This window comes from Diabrotica undecimpunctata, chromosome 8 (genome assembly GCF_040954645.1).
Source record: "Diabrotica undecimpunctata isolate CICGRU chromosome 8, icDiaUnde3, whole genome shotgun sequence".
NCBI classification, from domain to species: domain Eukaryota; kingdom Metazoa; phylum Arthropoda; class Insecta; order Coleoptera; family Chrysomelidae; genus Diabrotica; species Diabrotica undecimpunctata.
Window position 1 is genome coordinate 6,467,653 of NC_092810.1, and position 24,758 is coordinate 6,492,410.

General features: G+C 32.8%; 1 protein-coding gene across 6 annotated transcripts in view; it reads left to right on the forward strand.

Annotated features, from left to right (window-relative positions):
• The first annotated feature begins 4,579 nt into the window (after positions 1-4,579).
• Positions 4,580-24,758, forward strand: part of LOC140449211 (uncharacterized) — a 335,545-nt gene continuing 315,366 nt past the window's right edge. For 2 of the 6 annotated variants that reach the window (XM_072542384.1, XM_072542385.1), the window contains exon 1: positions 4,589-4,822. In XM_072542384.1, the coding sequence (XP_072398485.1) occupies positions 4,745-4,822 (78 nt within the window). In that variant the 5' untranslated portion in view covers positions 4,589-4,744. Of the gene's footprint in view, positions 4,823-24,758 lie in introns of all 6 variants that reach the window. The other 4 variants (XM_072542383.1, XM_072542381.1, XM_072542380.1 and 1 more) reach the window with 4 other exon arrangements.

Genomic DNA, 24,758 nt, shown 5'->3' on the forward strand with positions numbered 1-24,758 from the left:
TTTAAAATTTATCTACAACAAACTCGAAAACTGTGGAGGCGCAAATGTAGAAATATGGGAATGCCGATTAACAACAATAGCATATACACTTTGTCATTTGCAGATAATCAACTAGTGATAGCACAAGATTATAAAGATATTGAGTATATAACTCGAAAATTAATCGAGGAGCATGAAAAATGGGAACTTAAAATAAATATCCAAAAAACCGAGTATATGTGTATCGGCGGGAAACAACAGGACCTCGCATTGGAAGATGGAGAAGTTATCAAACATTGCAACACATAAATATTTAGCTATGATCATCACAAAAGAAGGCAATGTAGACGACACAATTGAAGAGAAAATCAACCAAGCAAGAAAAGCAATTTCCCTTCTCAATAGTATCCTTTGGGATCAATCAATCTCTAATAATAACAAGCATAAGATATATAACCCAATCATTAAAAGTATAATTACCTACAGTAGTGAAGTATGGCAAATAAAGGAAAGATACTAAAGAAAGAGAAAACTTGAGGCAACGGAAATAGATTTCTGGAGACGCTCAGCTGGAAAAGCTAGACTAGAAAGAGTAACGAACAACAGAATAAGAGAAAAACATACAATAGTAGACGATATTGGTACCCAACAACTCAGATGGTACGGTCATGTACAGAGAATGTCTGAAGAACGTCTCCCAAAACAAGTCTTAATGTGGACCCCTCACGGTAGAAAAAAAAAAGAGGAAGAGAAGGCATCAATAGAGAAATGAAAGACAGAGACATAGAAGAAGAGTTATGGATGAATCGAAATAGTGGCAACTGGGTATCGAAAGACGTAGGAGAACGTTTTAAACCGATCTATATATACATGTATTAATTTTCTTCTCTATTAACTATGACGTGATATGGTTGGTATGTCTTATAATAAATCATTCACTCGATTTCCAGGAGAATAGAAAAAGAAGAGGATAACCAGATGGGAGTATTTTAACATTAAAAAATCTTTTTTTTTAAATTGGTTTTTAATACGTAGACATCAGCTAAAGATTATTAAAAAAAATTCCTAGAGACGATAATGCTACAAATAGTTATTGACGTTTTCTTGTGTAGGCTGTGCTCAACTGACGCTTACGCTCAATGATTAAGTGTAAATAACGAACAGAGTACGCATTTGTTAATTCATTCATTCGGAATGAAAAAATATGCGTCACTGGTGAGCAAAAACAGATCTGAGACGCTACTTCCAATTTTAAAGTTGTTGTGGATTCTTGACCTACTACGTTAAGGCAATAAAAATATAAATGATTTGATGACAAATGAAAATCAGTATCCAAAATGTTTATGATAAAAATAATCCAATAAAATGGAGTTGCCATATAACTATACTAGCAAAGTGCACACAAATACTCAAAATCCAATGTTATTACTGTTTGATACGGTTATACTTTACTAACATAAACAACTTTTTTAATTAAAAAAAGCAGCTATAAGGATTCGACATATCTAAGAAAAACAGACTACAAACTTCTATGTATAACTACCAAATCTCTGGTAAATACCTGTAACGAAATTAATAGAATTAAAATTATATACAACAAAATGGAAATTACTATTAACGACACTCACATTATATTAGAAAATTCAACCAAACAATACAAATATTTGAATTAATATACAAATCATAAAACAACTGTTTCCATTTTCCTTTTTTACCTAATTTATACATTTCAAAGACAGGTTCGTTATCGACTAATCACAAAAAGCAGTAATTTTAAATGTCCAACCTTCAAAATATTCTTTAAACCAAATACTTTAAGTAATGAATCACATACTTGGATTTAATTAGTTGACAACAAAACATATAAAAAGCGTTATAGACGATATCAGGAAGTAATTGGTCAAGTAAATAACCAATTACCTGCTGTAAATTGACTCATTTAAATGAAATAGGTGGATCATTAATGAATCATCATCACTCAGAAGTTTCTACTAAAGGATCACACCCACATGGAGGCGGACACTGTCCATGCGCTGATGGAGCGAAAGAGAACAAAACTTAACAAAACTTCTATTTTAACGCCCTAGGACTGGCAGCAATTAGTCAGAAAAACCTAAATGAAATATACCGTACATAATATAAAACTAGAAGATTTTAAAAATTTTAGGTTTTTGTAGAAGAGAAATAGAAATAACAGATAGGGAAATGAGAACGGCAATCGGAATCAAAAATAAGAAAGCACCGGGACCTGGAGACATCTCACCTGAGCTTATAAAATACTGATCAAAAAAATTACACCCGATGATACAATGAATATTTCAGAAAGCCATAAATGGAGAACAGCTCCCAAAGGAATGGACGGAGGCATATATGACCTCTATATTTAAGAAAGGAGATAGAAAACGATGCGAAAACTACACAGGAATAATCGTAATATCATCAATAGGAAGATTATATTGTAAGATACTGCGAGAAAAAATAGAGCAAGCGATAAAAGGCAAAATCGGGGAGGATCAGGCAGGCTTCATGGCAGAAAGATCATGCATAGACCACATATACACACTGGAACAACTGTTGGAAAAAAAGCAAAAAATAGAGATATACATTTGGCATTTGTGGACCTGAGAAAGGCGTATGACTCTGAACGAAGGTGAGAACTATGGGAGGCAATGTACAAATTAGAAAAACAGACGGAACTCATAGAAGCTACAAAAGCTCTGTATAAAGAAAATAAAGTTTCCATTAAAATGGGAAAAAGAATCATAGAAGACTTCACCACAACAAAAGGGCTCCTGCAGGGTTGTTCCACATCTCCTACCCTATTCAAAATATACTTAGAGAAAGCCTTGACTACATGGAAAAGAAAATGCGAAGGCATGGGAGTACCGGTACGGAACGAATACGTTATTTTATACGTTAAGCTTTGCAGACAATCAAGTAGTGATTCCACAAGACCAAGACGACCTCAAAGAACATCAATAGAAACAGACATACTAACATATATAGAACAACCAAGACTAAAGTCGTATGGACATGTAAGAAGAACTAGCGACAGCAGATGGATAAAGAGAATAACCGAATGGAGCCCCATGGGAAGGAGAAAAAGAGTGATGATACCCCCATGAGTAAGAGAGGCCTAAACGATGGAGAATGGGACACGACAGAGAGAGATGGAAACGGATGAGCGAGGGAAGGCAGTGAATACTGTAGAATCCCTGAATATATATATATATATATATATATATATATATATATATATATATATATATATATATATATATATAGAAATAATGTTGAAATAGAAATATAGAAATGGTGTTGATTTCATAGGAATTTCGAAATAAAAATGGTCATAACTTGTTAAATATTCTGTATAGTAATGCAAAGCACAATACCATAAGAAAAAGAATTATAAGAAGAATACAAATTTGAAAAAATATATAGGGTGTACCATATAAAAAATTATATTATATTATAATAAAAAATTGAAATATATAGACTAAAATTTTTTGGACGTTAACTGGAAATGAAACCCAGATATTAACTATGGCTGCTTGAAACATCACCAATAGAAATTAACTTCTGCCAACTTGATACAGTAGACTCCCTCTATAACGAGAACTGAAATGACAGACTAATTACCTCGTTATAAGCCTATCTCGTTATATCAGACAATCATAATTCTGTGCATACATATGAATCTGTAGTTTTCTAAACCATTAACTTCCTATAGTGAAGCCATTCGGAGCAATATAAGATGCTAATAAATATTGTTTGAATGGCGTTTTTGAAAAAAAGTTATTTACTTTTATTGTCAATGAAATATATTAAAACATAAAAGAGTTGTTTACTTTGATTATCAATGATATACGTTTAAACAAAAAAGCTGTACTTATATTTTTTTCCAACTACATAATGTATAAATCGTATTTTCAAGGATAACATAAACTATTGCTTCTGCAATTTTAAGAACTCTGTTATTTTTAACTGCTTGAAATGGTCCAGTATCATTCTATCATATATTTTCTAAAGATGTGAAACAGTTGTATTTATTCATTGTAAAGAAGTTTATTGCGGGCTGCAGTTAAGTTTATTGAGGGGCTGTTTGAAAAGGTATTTATTTATAACCACGACCGGACTAAAAACGTAAAAAACACGTTTTTGGATCTTATTTTCTCTCGTTATAACCAAATTTGCCTCGCTATAGACGGTTATAGTTCAATAGAAATTTCACGGGACATCTAATGTATCTCGTTATAAGCGAAACCTCGTAATAACCGTGTTCATTATAGAGGGAGTATACTGTATAATGTTATTAAACCATAGACCAAGCCAAAAATTATGTCAACTTTTGTTACAGATTTTTTATTCCATAAACATCCAGATATAAAATTAAAACATAGTACCTAATTAATAATGGAACAAAGAAACTCATTTCGTCCATAAATCTGTATTTGGTGAGTTTTTAAGCGATGAATCTTATCCCAAACCCTTTGAAAAATTCCCACGTGTAGAAAAGCCTCCGCAGTCGGCGCACCTACAGCTTATTTATCCGAAAAATATCTTACTCGTGTATTAAGCATCGAAAATAAAAAGAAATCTCACTCAATCCACTATTTACAAAAGTAAAAATAGATTTTTGGACGCCGTAGAGAGCTGTGCTAATATCCGAACGTAGCATATCGAGCTTCAGTCCAGTTCTCAACACTAAGAGACGCCGATCTCCGAATTTTCTCGCCTTTTTGCCCCTCGAAAATCCGAAAAAATGGTTTATGAAAGCGATTTTTATACGACCAGGAGGCCCTACCGTGCTTCTCCTTCCGTATCGTCTTACACTATTTCGGTAAGTCAGATTTTATGTTTTGAAGTGTTTTTTTTACTTAGAATGCTTTAAGTTTAGTGGCTAACAATTAAAAGTCTATATTTGGCAAAAGTATAATAACTACGTTACTGCACTAGCATTTATATATATTACTTAAAAAGATCTACATTCGAAAATACAACCAAGTTTGTTCAACAAACCGTACAATTAATTTTTCTATGTTTGGTAAGACTAAATAGTTAAAAAAAAAAAGAGTTTGATATATTGTGGTGTAGTCTACAGTATAAGTACTAATGGTACAAATTTACTTTTTGTACAATTTTTTATAATTAATCGATTTAAAAACACACCTGGTAACTTATGTAAGCTACCCAAAAAAATATTAATAGATCGATTATGGTTAGATAAATTTTCATTCTCATCTAATAATAAACTTATATTTATAACGATGGTATCAACTTGACATTATCTTCTATTGTATAGTTATCTATTTTTTTTGTAATTCTAATTTCATTTTAATATTTATTTGTTTTTATTTTAACTACAAATCAGTATACCAGATATATGATCACTGAACAAGCAGTATTATGGGAGCAAATATTTTTTATTTTAATCAACCGCATCAAATACTAGGGTTATTAGCGATAATAAGTTAGTGTTTGGTTAATTTTTGTAGTCACTTCACGTATTTACTACTACTACGACTAAGGATTTCCACAGTTTTCACTGTCTTCCTTCACTCAACCGTTTTCTCCAATTTTCCCTGTCATTCCAGTCTCCATCTCGCAGGGTTCTTTTCTCCATAGCCTCGTCGATTACATCTCTGAATGACCTTCGGGGTCTTTCTCTCTTTCTTCTTCCAATCGGGCTCCATTCTGTGATTTTGTTTATCCAGCGTCCTCTGTCCGCTCTTCTGACGTGGCCGTACCAGGATAGTCTCTTCTCCTCTATATAGTCGATTATGTCTGATTGCACTCCCATTCTCCGCTTAATCTCTGCGTTTTCAATTCTGTCTCTTTTTGTAAGTCTACAGCTTCTCCTCAGGAACTCCATTTCTACTGCTCTTATTCTACCTCTATTTCTCTTGTTTATTGTCCAGTTTTCGGACCCATATGTCAGGATACTTCTTGTCAGGGTATTATATATTCTCTTTTTTGTCTTTATCGTAATGTTCTTATCCCACAACACTGAGTTTAGTTGTCTTATACAGTTTCTTGTTTGTCTCAGTCTGTTGTTTATATCTTCTTCTGTTGTTCCCTGGTTCGATATTATGGTTCCTAAATACTTGAATTTATCTGTTCCATTTATTTGTCTTCCCTCGTCTATCTCTAGGTTTCTCATATCCTTGTTTTCTGTTGTTAGGTATTCGGTTTTCTCTAAGTTTATTTCCATTCCGTTGTTTTTATATTATTCTTCTAGTTTTCTGAGCATAAAGCTGAGATCTTCTTCATCTTGTGCGATGACTACTTGATCGTCGGCAAAACTTAAGGTGTATAGGTATTCGTCTCTTACTGGTATGCCCATTCCTTCGCACTTTCTCCTCCATGGTTTGAGTGTCTTTTCCAAGAATATTTTAAACAGAGTAGGGGACGTAGCACAGCCTTGTAGAAGTCCTTTTGTCGTCTTAAATGGATTGTAGGCTTTATTTCCACATTTAATAGCTACTTTGTTTTCTTTGTATAGTGCTTTAACTGCTTTTATTAGTGTTTGTCGGATTCCGAGATCATTCATTGCTTCCCATAATTTGACTCTAGGTATTGAGTCATATGCTTTCTTTAGATCAACAAAGGCCAGATGGACCGGTCTACCTTTTGCCATTTTCTTCTCTATCAGTTGTTCTAATGTGTACGTATGATCTAGGCATGATTTTCCTACTGTGAACCCTGCTTGGTCTTCTCCAATTTTTCCTATTATTTCAGTTTCCAGTTTTTCCTTAATAATTTTCCCGTAAAGTCTACCTACCGACGATATTATAGTAATTCCTCTATAGTTTTCACATTTTTTCCTGTTTCCTTTCTTATGTATGGATGTGATGTATGCTTGTGTCCATTCCGCAGGTATTTCTTCTCCATTTAGTCCTCTTTCGAACATTCTATGTAGCATGCGGAATAACTTTTCCGTTCCGTTTTTAATTAGTTCGTTTGGTATTCCTCCGGGTCCATTGGCTTTTTTGTTCTTCAATGTCTTGATTGCTCTCTTAACTTCTGCCAGGCTTATTTCTATCTGGTCGTATGCCCCATTTCCTGCATGTTCTATATTCTCTTCTTGAAATTGGGGACGGTTTTCTGTAAGTAGTTCTACGTAGTATTCTTGCCACTCGTTTTCACTAATTTTGCCGATCTGGGTTTTCTCTGTCTTATTTCGTTGAAGTGCTTTTAATATTCGCCATGATTCTGAATTTCTCGTTCCTCCGATATGTCGTTCTATCTCTGTGCATGCTTGTTTCCATCGTTCGTTCCTTTCATTTGTTACTCTTTTCTTTACCTCTCTGTTTTTCGCTCTATATAGGTCTAAGTCTTCCTGTTTTTTGGTGTTTAGGTATTTTATGTGTAGTTTTTTCTTTTCTTTTATGCATTTCAATGTGTCTTCCCTTAATTTGATATTCTGATGGGTGTTCCTTTGGTCGTCTTCTCCAAGAGCTTCTAAGGCCGCTGAAATCAGGCAGGTTTTTATGTGTTCATGCATTTCATCTAACGTGTCATATCTGAATTCTTCTAGTTTTTGGTCTAGTCTTCTTTTGTATAAATCTTTTATTGATTCTTCCTGCAATAGATGTAATTTGAGCCTCTTTTCGTTTATTGTCGTTCCCGTTGTAACAATCAATGTATGTTTTTGTTTTGTCCAGATATAGGGGAATTCCATCCATGCCACCACAAGTTTGTGATCTGTATCTTACTTCACTATACTTCACGTATTTCAGTTTTGTATTTACTTTGTTATACATTTACCAGTGATTTTGTACCTCATCATGCGACAGGGGGGTCCAATCAATTGCATCTACAATCGCTCCATTTATTTTTTCTGTCTTCCTCCTATTTAACGCTAGGACGACAACAGCATAATATTTTAAGAAATTGAAAGATCAAAAAAATGAAGGATGACTTTTAGAGTCCATTTTTTCGTTTTCATGAAGGTCCGGTAGTATTCTATGGACTGATCAAGAATATCTACACCTCCCATATTCTTATTGTAGTTCGCGATTACTTTTGGACATTTAACGTCTGTAAATGCTGATTGACTTTTATCCCATCGCTTCATTTGAAAAGAATCATCTCTATAAGTGCAATTGGATGCTACTAGGAGGGATTTTTTGTCCATCCACTTTACAACAACAATATCATTGCTAATGAAGTGTTGAGATTCACCACGTTTTATTTTGCTATCTTGTTTAAAATCAATATTTTTTCTATCAGGAATTCGATTCATCATCATTGTGCAAGTTCCGTTACTATTAATTTTTCCAGTAAAGGTATAGCTGAGAAAAACCGGTCACCACGTGGAATAGACTTAGATAGATGAAGAATGACAGCAGCTCCCACACCTAGAGCTGCTAACTCTTACAATTCTTTTTAATTCTGTTGCATTGGTGTTTAGAACAGTTCCAGTTTTTCGCATATAATAATTATTTGTACAAACTGCGGCATGCTCAAAAAATTTTTCGTCAAAATAGTCTTCAAAATAGGCCAAAGGAGACCTAACCACTGCTGGTGGTCAGTCTGGATAGCAGTGTTCCTTCTGGTTGTATGGCATTTGCTTCCAGATCCTTTGGCGACTGTCTCGGCTTTTTGTAGACTTTTCAGGAGCAGTTGCAGAAGATGGGTCTAAACTTGGAGGTATCTCAGGTTCATCAACTTGCATCAACGGCAGAAACGAGTCTTCTTGATCACCCTCGTCATCTTCTACTTCAATTTCAGAATCTTTGCCATCCCCAATCAGCTGAAGCACCAACTCACTCGATAGTTTCATTCCTAGAAGCAAAAAATATTAATATTTTAATTTAAAGCGAAGAAATAATATTTCATGGCATTAAAAAGTCTTCTTCTTCAAGTGCCATCTCCGCGGCGGAGGTAGGCAATCATTATAGCTATTCGGACTTTTGAGACGGCTGCTCTGAAAAGTTCATTTGATGTACATCCGTACCACTCTCTCAGGTTGCGCAGCCATGACATTCTACGCCTCCCTATGCTTCTCTTTCCTTGGATCTTTCCCTGCATAATCAGTTGGAGCAAGGTGTATTTCTCTCCACGTGTAATATGTCCGAGATATTCTAATTTTCTTGTTTTTATTGAATTTAAAATTTCCATTTCTTTGTTCATCCTTCCCAGAACCTCTTTGTTTGTGACGTGTTCTGTCCATAATATTTTCAGAATTCTTCTGTACACCCACAGCTCAAATGATTCCAGTTTTTTCATTGATGTCGCATTCAAGGTCCAAGATTCCATTCCATAAAATAAAGTCGAAAAAACATAGCACCTCGCCAACCTAACTCTTAGTTCCAGTTTTAAATCCCTGGTACATAGAACTCTTCTCATTTTGTTGAAATTTGCTCTAGCCTTTTCTATTCTTATTTTTATCTCCTGATTGTAATCATTTGTGGAGTTAATCATTGTTCCCAGGTATGCATATTTGTCCACTTGTTCGACGTTGGTTTCGTTTATTAGAAGATTCTCGTTATTTCTTTGAGTTTTCGATATTCTCATAAATTTCGTCTTCTTGACATTCATTGTTAGACTATACTCTTTTCCATACTCTGCTATTCTGGTCACCAGTCTCTGAAGATCTTCAATGTTTTCGGCTAAGATCACAGTGTCGTCCGCATATCTAATGTTCTTAATGGGAACTCCATTTACCTTTATTCCAGCTGTTTCACCCTCAAGAGCTTTTTTCAGGACCTCTTCGGAGTAGGCATTGAAAAGAATTGGCGACAATACGCATCCCTGTCTTACTCCACATCTAATTTCAATTTCTTCTGACAGCTGTTCGTTAACACGTACTTTTGCTCGCTGTTTATAGTATAAATTTGATATGATCCTGAGGTCGTTATAGTCAATCTTCTTTGATTTCAGGACATTCATTAAATGTTTATGTCGTACTTTATCGAATGCTTTATTATAGTCAATAAAACATGCGTATATATCTTGATTGACGTCCAAACATCTTTGTATTAGTATTAAAAAGTAAGACACCGAAAGATGAGTTTGAGTCCGAACGTCAAGTTGTGCGAACAAATTTTGGAGAGGTTATTTTCCCTTTATAAAGTCAATAATGCCAAAAATATTGTTCACCTAATTACTTTATTAACTAAACAAAACATAAAAAGAAAAATTCAAGTTAAATGTCAAATACGTAATAAAATACTTAATATTTACGTTTACTGTCTCTTCAACAAAATACACCGACATCTTATCAGAAAGGTCAACCAACACTAAATACCGTCTTAGTCACACGTCCGTGTTTAAATCATTAACAGACTTGTGCAGTATCGTTCACTACCGTTCTGGGCCCGCAAAGTTGATTAGAGAAGAGGCAGGAATATTTTGAAATAAAGTGGACGATCGTGTGAGCTCGTCTTGAAAGGGATATATAAAATCTTTATATATCTATCTATACAGCTCTTGCTGTCCAATTTTGGACATAAGCCTCCTCTTCCTTCTTCCACGTCTCTTTATTGTAGGCAGTTTGTATCCACTTCGAGCTTGTATGTTTCTTCAAGTCATCTGACCATCTCATTTGTGGCCTTCCTCTTTTTCGTTTGTAACTATATGGTCTCCAGTGTATAATCATCTTATTCCATCTGTCGTCTTTCTGTCTTATGGTATGTCCAGCGAACTTCCACTTAAGCTTTGCTATCTGCGTTAATACATCGGTCACTTTTGTTTTGTTGCGGATCCAAGTATTTCTTTTCTTGTCTGATAGCCTGATGTTCAGCATTTGCCTTTCCATGGCTCTTTGGGTCTTTGCTATTTTTTCCATGTTTTCCTTTGTAAACGTTCAAGTTTGAGAACCGTAGGTGAGGACAGAAAGTATACATTGGTTGAAGACTCTTGTTTTTAAATACTGGGGGTATTTTCTATTTTTTTTTAGTATATAGGAAAGTTTTCCGAAGGATACGCAAGCCAACCATATCCTTCTCTTTATTTCTCTGGTTTGATTTTCTTTATTTAATTTAACTAGTTGTCCCAAATATACATATTCTTTTACTTGTTTTATAGTTGTTTGTGCAATTGCAATTATTAATTCTTCTGGTTGGTTGGTCATAATTTTCGTTTTATTATTTTTAAACTCTCTTTAAAAAATATTCGTAATTTTATGTATGATCCCTGACGTAAATCCATTCATTAAACAGATTGAATATTCAATGAACGTTCTTACATTATTATTATGTCGTTTGATATTCCTCAGATTTGGAAATAGCAGTTATAAGAGCTTGACGCTTTGAGGAAAATGTTGACGTTTTCATTTAATCCGGCTGTGTAGATCAAAGTTATGTAAGTTTATAATCTCAAAAGGTCAAGAAATTATTGACTACGGCAGAAAGCCACGGAAGATGAGTCTAGTGGGAGCACTAGCTAATTTTGTAATCATAAGGCTGTTAGAAGTTCGATTTTATTCCTAGTACATTATGCATTAGGGCGAGCGGTATAGAGTAAAGGCGTGGGTATAAGCCAAAGCTTAAAATAATGATTCGCTTAAATTTAACGAGTTTCTTACGTTTTATTTAAGTACTACCATTTCAAATAGTGGTAGCCTTTTGAATTTCGCAAGTCGATTATATATGACCGTTTTAAGATTTAGAGGTGGCAATATTCATCTTTAAAAGTTGCCAAAAATAAAGTTTATTCATGAATCACTCTTCTTAAGGCCAGTGTTTACATATCTAACTTATATCTACTTATATAATTGAAGACATTAGATGATAAAGGTGCCATGTCCACTTTTTCAGATATTGAGTAATTGAAGGAAACGCGTTTTCACTTATATATTTTTTTTAATAAATTTTATAAAAATTACCAATATCTTATTAGATTAGAATCGTTTTGTACTTTTTTATATAATATTTTTTGTTTTTCTAGAATTTAAACTTTTTTAGTAATTTTAATTTTAATGGACATAGCACCTTAATCAACCAACATTTTATGCAGATGTTGGTATAAACTTGAATAGAGAAAGGTGTTATGTCACCTATGTTGTATTTAAATTTTAAAAAAATAATAAAAAAAACTATTAAATAATTTGGAAATTAAATTTTATTTGCAGATTAACAAAAGCAAAGTAAGATACATTAAAAATTTATAAACAAAGACACAGAAACATTTAAATTTAACATGAATTACGTTTTTTCTTAGGGTTTTTCAAACATTCTTCTAAAACAATATCATAATACCATTTATACTCTGCTGGAATAAACGTAAGTTGATCTTGTAGATTTGAAATTTTTTCAGAAGTCAAACCACCGCATTTAGGTAACTTTTGTAAAACAACTTGATTACTTTGTACTATCAGTTCTCTTTTTTTTTGTAAGTCAACTTCCATAAATGGGGTAAACGGATCTAAACTAGTTTTGTAAAAGTATTTTCCAAAACAACTTACTCTTAGCCACTTCACTTTATCTCGAAAATTTATTTTTTGGTCAAGACTATTAGTGAGTCTTTTGTTTAAATGAAGTTTTGCAGGTAGAGTTTCAAAGCAATAAAAAAAATGTTCCATGTTAAGGTATACACTTTGTTTGGTACTCGCAGATCTAATAATTTCCCGATATTGGTCTGGTATATAAATATTCTGATGTTTTCTAAGAAGCTTTTCTATTCTTCCAAAGTCTCTGTCAGAGTCAAGGTAACTGTGACCAACTTCGGGAAATTTATGGTCAATGATCTTAAATATTTTATTTAATATTAGGTATTGAAAAAGGTTAATAATGGGGAAGTTTTTGTTTTGTCCCCCACATTGATCTGACCAAATTATTAAATGATCAATTTGAGGATTTTCTTCTTTAAGAAGCAGACAAAATCGTAGCAAACAACTTGCTATTTCATTACTTCCCCTATTGGCAATATCCTCAGTCCATGTAAAAAAATAGGACTTATGACCAGAACTGGTTAAACAGTGGACTCCAAAGTTGTATAGCCACATTTGTCTTAAGTAAAAAGATTTTGACATTGATAGCTTTGGCAAAGGCATCGTTTGTTGAAGATCCATTGTTATGTAACATTTTTCTTTGGAAATTTTTACTGCTTCGCGGTCAACTTTCTGCTGCGCAAAAGCAAGTTAAAAATTATTCGAGTGCTCTAAAGAGTTCTCTCCAGCATCGCATAAACTGCAAGTATCACTTTTTGGTACACCAAAAGATAAGTTAAACCTTGTTTCAAATATATGTCTGTAAAAAGAGGCCTTTACGAAATATTTAGTTTCAAGCTTTTTTGTTTGACAATCCTCTATATACAGTTGATGAAGTCGGTTAATATTTAGTAAAGGGGAAAGGTATTTTTTATGTGGGTTTTTAGTCCTAGAATAATGTGATTCTTCTGAAGGAAACTGCTTGATATGATTTTCAATGCAGTTTATTACTTCATCGGATATTTTTTTTGGATTTTTGTGATGCCCTTGCTTATGTGGTGAGGGCATTACCTGGCCAGATTTTAAGTCATTTTGAGCTTTTAAGACTTTTTTTCGTCCAATTCGGTATAAAGAGCAGAAAGCATCTTTACACACTAGTGTATTTTCTTTATCACACGTAATAAAATATTTAAAGCTGTAACCTTTCGTTTTTATATTTTTACGAGGGCGGTGACGATTAACTTCCTGCATCTTAATACTTTTAAAAATTAAAATATTTTTGGAATTTGTATCTAGCTTATAAAATTTTCTTAGAATTTCTTCTCTGCTTGCAATACTAAACTTCTCAGTACAGTTTAGTCTACATTTTTCTTTACACAGTAAATCTCTTTTAATTGTTTCTTCTTCCATCACTTTACCAGTCTTTTGAGAAATATATTCTTTACCTTGTTGTCTTAACCTTGCAGCTTTATTTCGTTTCCAATTATCAGGTTTCCGGACTCTTTTTTTAGTTATTTTTAAAACTGGTTTAACAATTTCTCTTCTACTTATTTCATCGGCAGTAACATGGAATTGCTGGGTATGGTCTTCTATACGTATTTCCCGAGGTATTTCCTCCTGCACTTCGTCAATCCTATTCGGGGTTTCCCTGCTGTTTGTCGGAACCTTAAAAATATCTTGGTTATTTATTAAATTTATACTTATTTCTAATTTCTATTTTTATTTCTTAATCTTAACTTTTTTTAGCTTTACCTTTTTAATTTCTTGGTTATCAGAAAACATTTTACGTTTGACTCTATCAACATCCGGATATTTGTTTATGAGACTCGTCGAATAAGAAATATTTGAGTTATCAGAATCCTCTTCTGAATCTTCTTCACTGGAAGGGGAATATTCGCTGCCTGATGTAACACTTTCATCAGTACAATTATCCATATAGTCTAAAAATTTAATTTATGTACATAGGTAGGTATGTATGTAATAATAACTCAAGTAATGTATATTATATCTACATTTTTTTAAATAAATAATTGAATTGCAGAGGGGGTAAATTGTTATTAAAGAGAGATGATTAATTAATAAAGGTAGTAAAAATTTTTTTAATATGCTTACCTGCTTTAGAGTTGACCTTCTCTTGAAGTCCACTAGTGCTTGGCTGCTCCAAAATCACCGCATTGGTATTGACCTCTAGAGAAGTACAAAATACAGTTTCTATCTACAAAAAAATTCTCTATTCGGACTTACCTTTATTTGAAACACATATTTTCTTGTTTTTTACTAATTCTAACATTCTTTTACTTCTCGAACCCATGTTGAAAGATGTGATAAACAACAAACATAACCTTAAAATGTCACATGGCACCTACCATGTAAATAAAACTTTCCCACTATCTAGTGGATAAAGGTGTTATGTCCTTAAATATGGACATAGCACCTTTATCTAATAAAAAAGGGTACTTAGTCATAGGACATAGTACCTTTATCAATTAAAATAATCCTTATTATTAACAATTTAAGAATCTTGAGTTATTCAGGGGTTGTATTACGACTTTAGGTAACCAAATATACAAATAAGTCATTTTTTGAAAAAAAATGGACATAGCACCTTTATCAACTCATGTCTTTAATTATATTTCTGATTTTATTCGTCTAATATATAAATAAACTACTTTTTAGCTACATATTAAGATATTTTGTTTAACCCTTTTAGTCCTAGAGGTATTTAGAAGTACCAGTAACCGGAACAATTCTTATTTTAATTAATACATAGAAAAACTTTACATAATGAGCAAATTGACATCGGTTTAGATTGTATTTTGTTCATACTATAAACTTCATATCTTCTCCTTCGATCAAATCAATTTTGGCCAGTGATTTCCTGTATTGGACAATCTTATTTCCGAAGAAATGCTAAAATTATGCCGTCCTTTTTTTCCTCTTGGAATCTTGTTTGTTCTGTGGGGGAAGCAAAACAGAGGTTGCTGGTAGGGTCTCTACGAAAATCCAACAAATTTTTTGGAGGTGGCTCTAATACTTTTTTAGCGATCGGTATTATTTTTTGGTATTAGCGAGTTGTCGTTTACATGCAAAAATCTTAAAATGGTCTAAAACCTATTTCTCGGCATAGTTTCTGCAACAAATAAAACAGATTGATCTTCTCAATAATTTCGGACTCCAGAAACTATATGGTAGCCCATTAAAAAGTTTATCCCGATAAATGCAAAAGCGGTCTCACATTCTCTAAAATGAACTGCTTTTCAAATACAGGTAGCTTCTGTATATTAAGGAATTTCTGTGGTTTTTGCCACTTTACTCCATTTTCTTTCTGGAAATTTAGATTCCATGTAGTTATCAAGCTCTTGATCTTCATGTTCATTCTTCTTCTTCTTCCTATGTCGTCCCCATTAAAGCTTCTCTGTCTTTTGCAACGTGGAATAATTCGTCTACAGTCATGTTTGTCCAGTCTCGAATATTTCGCAGCCATGACTTCCTCTTTCTACCTATTTAGAGGTATTATTATATCTATACTTATTATTTCTTCCATTTTCTTTCTGGAAATTTAGATTCCATGTAGTTATCAAGCTCTTGATCTTCATGTTCATTCTTCTTCTTCTTCCTATGTCGTCCCCATTAAAGCTTCTCTGTCTTTTGCAACGTGGAATAATTCGTCTACAGTCATGTTTGTCCAGTCTCGAATATTTCGCAGCCATGACTTCCTCTTTCTACCTATTCCCTTTTTGCCATCGACTCTACCCTGCATGATGACCTGCAGAAGACAATATTTATTATTTCTCAGTATGTGTCCAAGGTATGCAGTCTTGCGTACTTTTATCGTTCTCAACAATTTTTTGTCTCGACCCATCCTTCTCAGCACTCCTCATTGGTGACCCTGGCAGTCCATGGAATTCCCAACATTCTCCGGTATATCCAAAGTTCAAAGGCTTCAATCTTCTTAACTATTTGCGCTTTTAGTGTCCATGTTTCTACCCCGTACAATAGTTGCGACCAGACATAACATTCAACAAACCTCAGTCTCAGCGCAGTATTCAGATTTTTGTCACAGAACAGTTGCTTGAATTTTAAGAACGCTGCCCTTGCCCTCATGTTCATTAGGTTCCTGAATTTGTCGTTCATTAGATTGGTCATCAGAAACTAATTTAGGATCTTCATTCTTTGCCTTTTCTTCTAGATTTATTTGTAAATCTATTCCAGCAGTAGAAATGTCCAGCTTATCATCGACATCTGATTCAACATCAGTATTTTCTGCATTATCTAATGAAGGCAAAAAATCATCAAAATCATCATTTCATCATCATTATCAAGTTCTAATTATTCGGCATCAGTCAAACCCCTTTTTCCGCCACTGTGGGCATTGTCTAAAATGAAAAAAAATATATTACAATTATGTCCAACGGTACTCTCAAGTACCAATGAAACAAATGTCATTTTTAGTGACTAAACATTCAAAATCATTAATTAGTTAAACAAAAAACTTACTTACCCTGCCATTTTTTATAAACAAAACACTGTAGACGGTATTTCAACAGTAAAAAATACACTTTGAAGGAAGCACTTATAGACAGCCCTGGCTACCATAACAATGACACAAACAAATGCAGAATTCGTGACAGAAACTACAACCAATGAAATTGCATTGTTCAAGGCTAGACATAGATGTACCGCTGCGCTGGTAACTAATCGCTTAAAGCTAGTGAGAGTAGTTTTAATGTAAAATAAATGAAGTGGTACTTACGTGTACCGGTGGTACTAAGGTCAACAATTTCGCCTGGAATTGAAGGGGTTCAGCATTCATTTTTTTTGTCGTTTTCCTTTTTTCCCCATCTCCTTGAAATAAAACTCTTTTGACCCATCTTTGCAATGAAACTCTGGTTACGCGAACCGTCCAAGTGGCTTTTGGCTACATGCAACATTAATATAATATAATATAACACAATAACAAATAATACGATAAATATTAATATTGAGGTTCGAAATTCATTCTAACGCCATCGGAGATGCCTTCACTACGTTAAACCAATTCTTTGTACATGCTCGTAAGGGAAATTCATTATAAAGTGCATTCATTTAGCAAATTCCCATCTATAAATATGAGCACGTGTTGATATTCGCCGTCTCATTCGTCAAGAGACTATTAAATATAATTTATTGCCTTAAGCCAGACATATTCTCATGTTACAGATCCAAATTTGCCAGCATGTTTAAATTCAAATTGTATCGTGTTGATTTTTAAGTTAATATATTGTGTTATATTTATGTTATAGTTATTGTTAAGTTATTTACTGGTCGTGTTATTTTTTAGAGTTTAGTTTAATTGTGATATAATGATTAAATTTCAAGAAATTCTTACACTAACAGTTTCAAAAGTAAATATTTTTAAAAATCATATTATACACACCAGTACGACCCCGTTTGGCTTTCACGTGCTTCTATTGACAATTGGGAATTTGTAAAATGAATAGGGTTTAGATATGCTTTATGTCTCTCTATACTTCGTTTCGCAGTCACTTTGCAGTACAGACTCTTACGAAGAGCAGTGTTACAAGACATATTTTAATTGATATGTTTCTTTTCTAAGAAGTAAACATCAGCGTTCGTTGGTTTGTTTGTCGTTTAGCCTATCAGCAGTACTCAAACATTTTAAATACCCATTTAAATTTAAGTTTAAAATAAATTCAATAGTAAATTGTTAGAATGTAAATATATCTTAAGAACAATAAAAAATTAATAACGGTACCCACGAAAAATAATTATGTATGTAATTACGAACATACTACGGATGCATTTTTTAATATTCATTTTGATCCTTTAATATCTAAGTGCTTAAAAAACTGATTAACTAAACAAAAAAAACAAATAAGTTTTTCAACTGGTATAAAAAATTTATTGGTTAATATTGCCAACTGTAGACTTTTAATTTAAGTTTAAAATTTTATTCCTTACATTATATATCTATTTCACATAGGGGTAAAATTTTAGAGAATATTGAGCTTGAATACACCACACAATAAGAATATTTTGGCAATTGATTTTTTTATATTTCAGTTAGTATGTAATTATGAATTGAAGTTGCCAAAGTTTGCTTACATCTACTAATACTACATATAATAACCTTGATGATGCTATCAATATTGTCTTTAATATTTATGCATTGAAAATAATTCAGTGATATTAAATCAGATTTATAAGGAAAATAAGAAACATGCCACTGATTTTTTATTTATAATATAATATTGTTAGAATTCAAATTTCAAAAAAGTTTTTGATTAATAAATTCCAAAAAAGTAAAAAATAAAAATCATACAAAACAAATCCAAGAAGTAAAATATGAGCCACATATACAGAGAATACAAGGTAATAAACTACACAATATAAATCAGTAAATTCATCACCTCTGCCAACCACGTGACCGAAAAATTGCACAATAAGTTGCAGACATATTGTGGAGAGTCTTTTTTTAATCTAGAGTTGGTTTAAAATGGAAATGTTTGTCCTATGAGCTGTCCAAGGTATGCGCAGCATTCTTCTCCAGCACCACATCTCAAAGGCATCAATTTTTTTGCGAAGAGTCCAAGTCTCTGCTCCGTATAGAAATATTGAGAACACAAGGGCATTTACCAGTCTCATCTTGATATTTTGAGCGATACATTTGTGTTTCCAAACTTTAATTAGACGACTCATCGCATTTTTTTGCCATACCAATACGTCTCCGAACTCCTGCTTCACAGTTAGCATCGTTAGTTATACTAGATCCGAGATAGACAAAATTGTCCACCATCTGGTATTCCTGTGACATGTTATTCCGCCATTATTTTTGTCTTAGCTTTATTGATTTTTAGACCAACTTTATTGCTTCCGTACTCAACTCTTCAAGTCAGGTGACAACACGCATCCTAGTCTAACACCTCTCTTGGTCTTGAATTGGTTTAAGAACTTCTGATCCAGTCAGGCCGTTAGCATAGAATTCCTTAAAAAAATGTTAAAAAAATTCTGCTTTCATAAAAAACAATAAAAAAAGTGTATTAAAGATCTTTTGAGAACAATTTGAGTGACACATCATTTGAAAGTTAATTGTTTTCTTTACACGACGCTCTATTTTTTCAAATTTATGTAATAACTTTGAAGGTAATTTTGAATTTAACTGATTTATTGGTTGAATGTCAGTTATACCTATGTTATGACAGGCTGTACTAAGTTCCAACATTTTCTTTATTTGTCTCAAATCGTCTGCAATCAGGTCTATATCGTCTGCGTAGCTTAGGTGGTGTTTTTATATATATTACATATTACATATTAGCCTCGAATATCGGCTATCAATGCGGCTCTCGTTTAGTGCTTCTATAACACTGTCGAGTTCTACTGAGTCGAATGCTTTGTGGAAATCTACGAATGTTAAAACTAAGGGCTTGTTATATTCTATAGATTTATTATTCTATAGATCTAAAAATGAATATAACAAAAACAAAATATATAACGAACTTAGTACCAAGTAAACACCTTGAAATACAAAATGAAGAAATAGAACTGGTAGACAAATATATATATCTGGGTCACCAAATTAATATAAGTAAGGACAATTAAATAACCGAAGGACGGGCAGCTCTTAGGAACGTTTTTAAGAGTGACATCCCAACTAATACGAAGAAAAAAGTTTTCGACCAATGCGTGCTACCGGTGATGACCTATGGTGCAGAGATATTATCGCTCACAAAGAAAAACGCACAAAAACTAAGAGTAGCGCAGAGAAGAATGGAGCGATCAATGATAGGGGCCACTCTGCGAGACAGGATTAGAAACGAAGATCTACGAGCTAAGACCAAAGTCATAGACGTCATTGAAAGAAGCTGTAACTTAAAATGGAAATGGGCTGGACACGTTGCCAGAATGAAGGACGGAAGATGGACTCGCAAACTAGTTGAATGGAGACCAAGAGCCGATAAACGTTGCAGAGGAAGACCACCAACACGATGGCAAGACGACTTACGAAAGACAACAAAAAACTGGATATAGCAAGCACAAGATAGAACACTTTGGAGACAAACAGGGGAGAGGCGAGGATTGAGAGAGGCTGATGATGATGAATGATGTCAGTTATAACAAGAAAAATATAAAATTTTACCAAATTAACCAATTAAATATTCTTAGTGACTTAAAATACAGTAATTCAGAAAGCCAGAAGACAGTCAGAAAGCTATACTATGTAAATAATCAGTCTGTTAAGGCAACGGTAAGGATCTTTAAAACGTAAGTTACCAATAAGTTAAACATTTAACTAATAAGTTTAAAGCTACAAGTGACGTTAACGATACAAAGCACGAAGTAGACCGTTGAGTGCGAAATGAAGCAGTTGAAGTGGCGGTATTGTGTCATTTACAAATGGATAATCGACAGTCTTTCAGACAACTATCTCGTGAATCTGGTGTATCAGCATCTAGTGTTTATCGAATTATAAAATCCCATAAATTTCAGCCTTATAAAATACGGTTACTTCATCAAATAAACGAAGATGATCCTGATCGTCGGCTTCAATTTTGTGAAGAATTTAGTGAAATCATAAATAACAACCAACGTCGATTGTACAATACGTGTTTTTCCGAGGAGTGTACTTTTATGTTAAATAGTGAAGTTAATAGACAGAATTATCGTTATTGGAGTAACAGTAATCGTCATTTATTCACGAAGACTCATATACAAACACCTCAGAAATTAAATGTATGGGTTGTCATTTTAGAGAATCACGTCATTGGACCATTATTTCTTGAAGGAAATCTCAACGTTAAGTTTGTTAGAAGATGTTATTGATCCGCTAATCACTGACACATTGGAATCTAATAATAATCTTTTAGAGAATAAACTGACTTTCCAACAAGACGGGGCACCCATACATTGTGATATAGGCCTAAGACAATTTTTGAATCAATATTTTCCAGGGCGTTTGATTGGTAGAAGGGGTCCAATAGAGTAGCCGCACTGGATCTTTTGCCTTTGGTTTTTTTTGTGCCGATACCTAAAATCAAAAATATACGGCATTCCGCCTGCAGATCTTGCAACAAAGATTGTGACAGAATGGCGATTATAGAGACCGGAGGTATTTACAAATGTACGAAGAGGCTTTGAAAATAGACTGTATAATTGTATGGAGGTCACAGGAGATCATTTTAAACATTCAATTAGTTAATTTGATGAAATTTTATGTTTTTTGTTATTACTGATGTTCAACCAATAAATTAATTATCTACAAAATTATCTTCAAAATTATTCCGAAAATTAAAAAAAAAAATACCTTTTAAATGATGTGCCAATCGACCACACTAGCTATTAATAAAAAATAACTGGGGATTGATGTGGGGCAGAAGGGGGTTACATTTGAGGGCATGACTTTTGCATGAATTTTCGTTGGAACACACTGTATGTTAAAACTTTCACTAAGGACTGGTAAAGGCAATCAGCTCGCAACGTTTTCGAAAGCGCCAATAGTCGATTAGTATCTTAGTTTTTGCTCTTCTTGATCGATAATCTAGTAGCAGTGAGTCTCTTTAACTTGTTTAATAACTAGACTTCGGCAAATATGCAAATAAAAATGTAGAAAATATGCGCATAAATATGCACGTGTTTACCCGAAAATATGCAAATATTTTACAAAATATGCCTACAAATAAATAAAAAAATCGTAAAATAGTAACAATTTTATTTAAAAAAAAAGGGTACATAACTAAATATTTCCTACTATTCATTAAGATTTACATTTATTTTAAGTAACTACATCATTTTTAAGTATGAATAAACTTATTTAGAATTATGGTAACAATAAATGACCAAGTGGTGTTCAAAATTTTCTAACAAAAACTTGTGGCTTCTGTCTAAGTACATATATTTATATATGGAAAAACTTCGTTCAACATCAACTGATGTAACGGGAGCATTTTTCAAACTAACCAAAACATTTGGTTCTAAATTAATTGTTTCCGAAATATTTCCAGCTAGAACACTACTACTTCAGAAAGAATATGGTAACCTTTATTTTTTTCCATAGTAGCTTCAAATTTTTTTAAAATATCTTTTCCAATATTACCTCTAACGTTTCGACAACATGACGCAAATTCTTTTATTAATGCTGTACTTTCGAACAATGACAGTTTTGGTGATTCTAACTGAGTAATTGTTTTTTGAACAAAACTAAAATTTGATTTTATAAATGAAAGTTCTTGTTGAAGCAAGTTACTCTGAAAAGTTTGTTTAGAATCCAAAAGAGATTGGGAACTTTCATCTGTTAACGTATCAATTATGTTCTTTATTTTAACAAAATGATCTGCATAAAAATTAGCTGCTTCTAACCATGTTCCCCATCGCGTTAAAATAGGTTGTGGTGGAAGAGGAATGTTAGGTAGCATTTCTTTATAAAGTTGAATTCTTATAGGAGATTTAAGAAATACTTTTTTGACACTGGATATCATGGTATTTACAAGAGGAAACTTTTTTCGTATTTCCTCTGCAACTCTGTTTAATCCATGCGCTACACAAGTAACATGTATTAAATCTGGGAAAAATATTTTTAAATTTTGTCCTGCTTTCACCATATAAGGAGCAGCATCCGATAAAATAAGCAGTAATTTATTAGAAGGAATAGTTGTCGGAAGAAAAAAAGTTGCTAATGTTTCTTGTATAAAACGCGAAATTGTTAAAGCATTTGTTTTCTCAAGTTGCTGGCATGAAATAAGGTGAGATTTTGGTAAGGTATCTTCTTTAAGAACACCAATCAATAAATGAGCAATATACTTTCCTGAGGAATCAGTGGTTTCGTCTACAGATATGTAAAAATAATTATCTGCAATTTCTTCCTTAATATTAATTAACACCGACGAGTATAGCCCGTTCACATTATTTCTTCTTAGAGACCGATCACTTGGAACATTAAGTTTGCAATATTTTTTTAGAAACGAACTAAAATTTACATTTGCTAATTTTGAAAGCGGTATGTTTGCAGACACTAATGCGCGACACAAGTATTCATTAAAAGTTTCTTGCTCATCTAATTTTTTTGAAGTAGATTGGAAACATTTAGCCATTGAAGTTTGATGTTTTCCTCCTATTTTTCCTTTTTTTGCAATGTGTGAAGCAGTTCTCACATGTTGGTCTATCTGAAATTTCTTCTCACATGCTATCTATAAATAAAAATAAAAACCTTTATTTTAACCCAACCTTTAAAATATAAAAATATACAAGGTGTTTTTGGTTAATCAAATAACTGGTTTGGAAAAAAAAACACTCGCTAAGTGTTTTAAATGCAGTATTAATCCACAAGTTAGTTTTTGTTACTAACCATTAGTACATCATATAACTTATTTTAAAATTCAACAAAAGTTTTTTTTTTTGTTAATTCAATTACAATAAAAATAATTGTGTTTTAGAATAGCTGACTTCATAAAAAAAAGTAAAGGTGAGAAATTTTTCTAAATACACACCATTGTATTGTACCATGGACAATTTTTTCTCACTAAAGGAAGCTATTTTTCATTTAAAAACAACCTACGAGTACTAAATTTCAAGTAAATACGTTTATTGGTTTTAAAGTTATTGTTGTTATTAACTAAAAGAATTTAATTTTTTTTAATTTTAACACCCTGTATCTCGAAAAGTAAATAAGTTTGACCCCTCATTAACTATATCGTTTTGTTCAATTTTTCGAGAAGTATCTACAGTCAAACGTTGTAAGTGTCATTTGGAAACACCCTGTATGTATGAAATATTAGATATTTAATAGAAAATATTAGATACTTACAATTTTGCCACAGACTGAATAGTAGATTTTTCCCATATCCATAGACAGCTCTTTATAAGGTTTAATCCAAGTTGAAGCACTGGTTGTTTTAGGCATTATAATATCACAATCTTCCTTTTTGTTACGCACAACGAGTGTTTACGCTTTGAATATCAAAACAAAAATGATTTACAAATCTGAGCATCAAATTAGAAATGTTTAGGTACCTAATTCAATAAACTGGGAGATTTTGGAAAATCCCTAAATTAGGAACAAAACTATTAGCCGTTTACCTGCTGTTAAGATACAATAAATTGTAGATAGATTTGGGGATTAGATCATAAAATGCAAATGAGCGAACCCTTAGCGATTATCCAATAACTGAATGCCTCAGTGACCGAGACTTTCTAAGAATGTTGAGGGCTACTTAAATTGATGTTCTTTGAAATTGTAAATGTTTTGTACCTGTAGAGATTACGTACTTAGATCATTTCTTGATTAAAATGACTACAAAATTTTATACAAGAATTGAAATAAATTGGTATGTTTAAAAATTTTCAAATACAGTATAAAAATCTGAACTTTTATGCACTTTATTCAAACTTTTATACAAATATGCCAAAATAT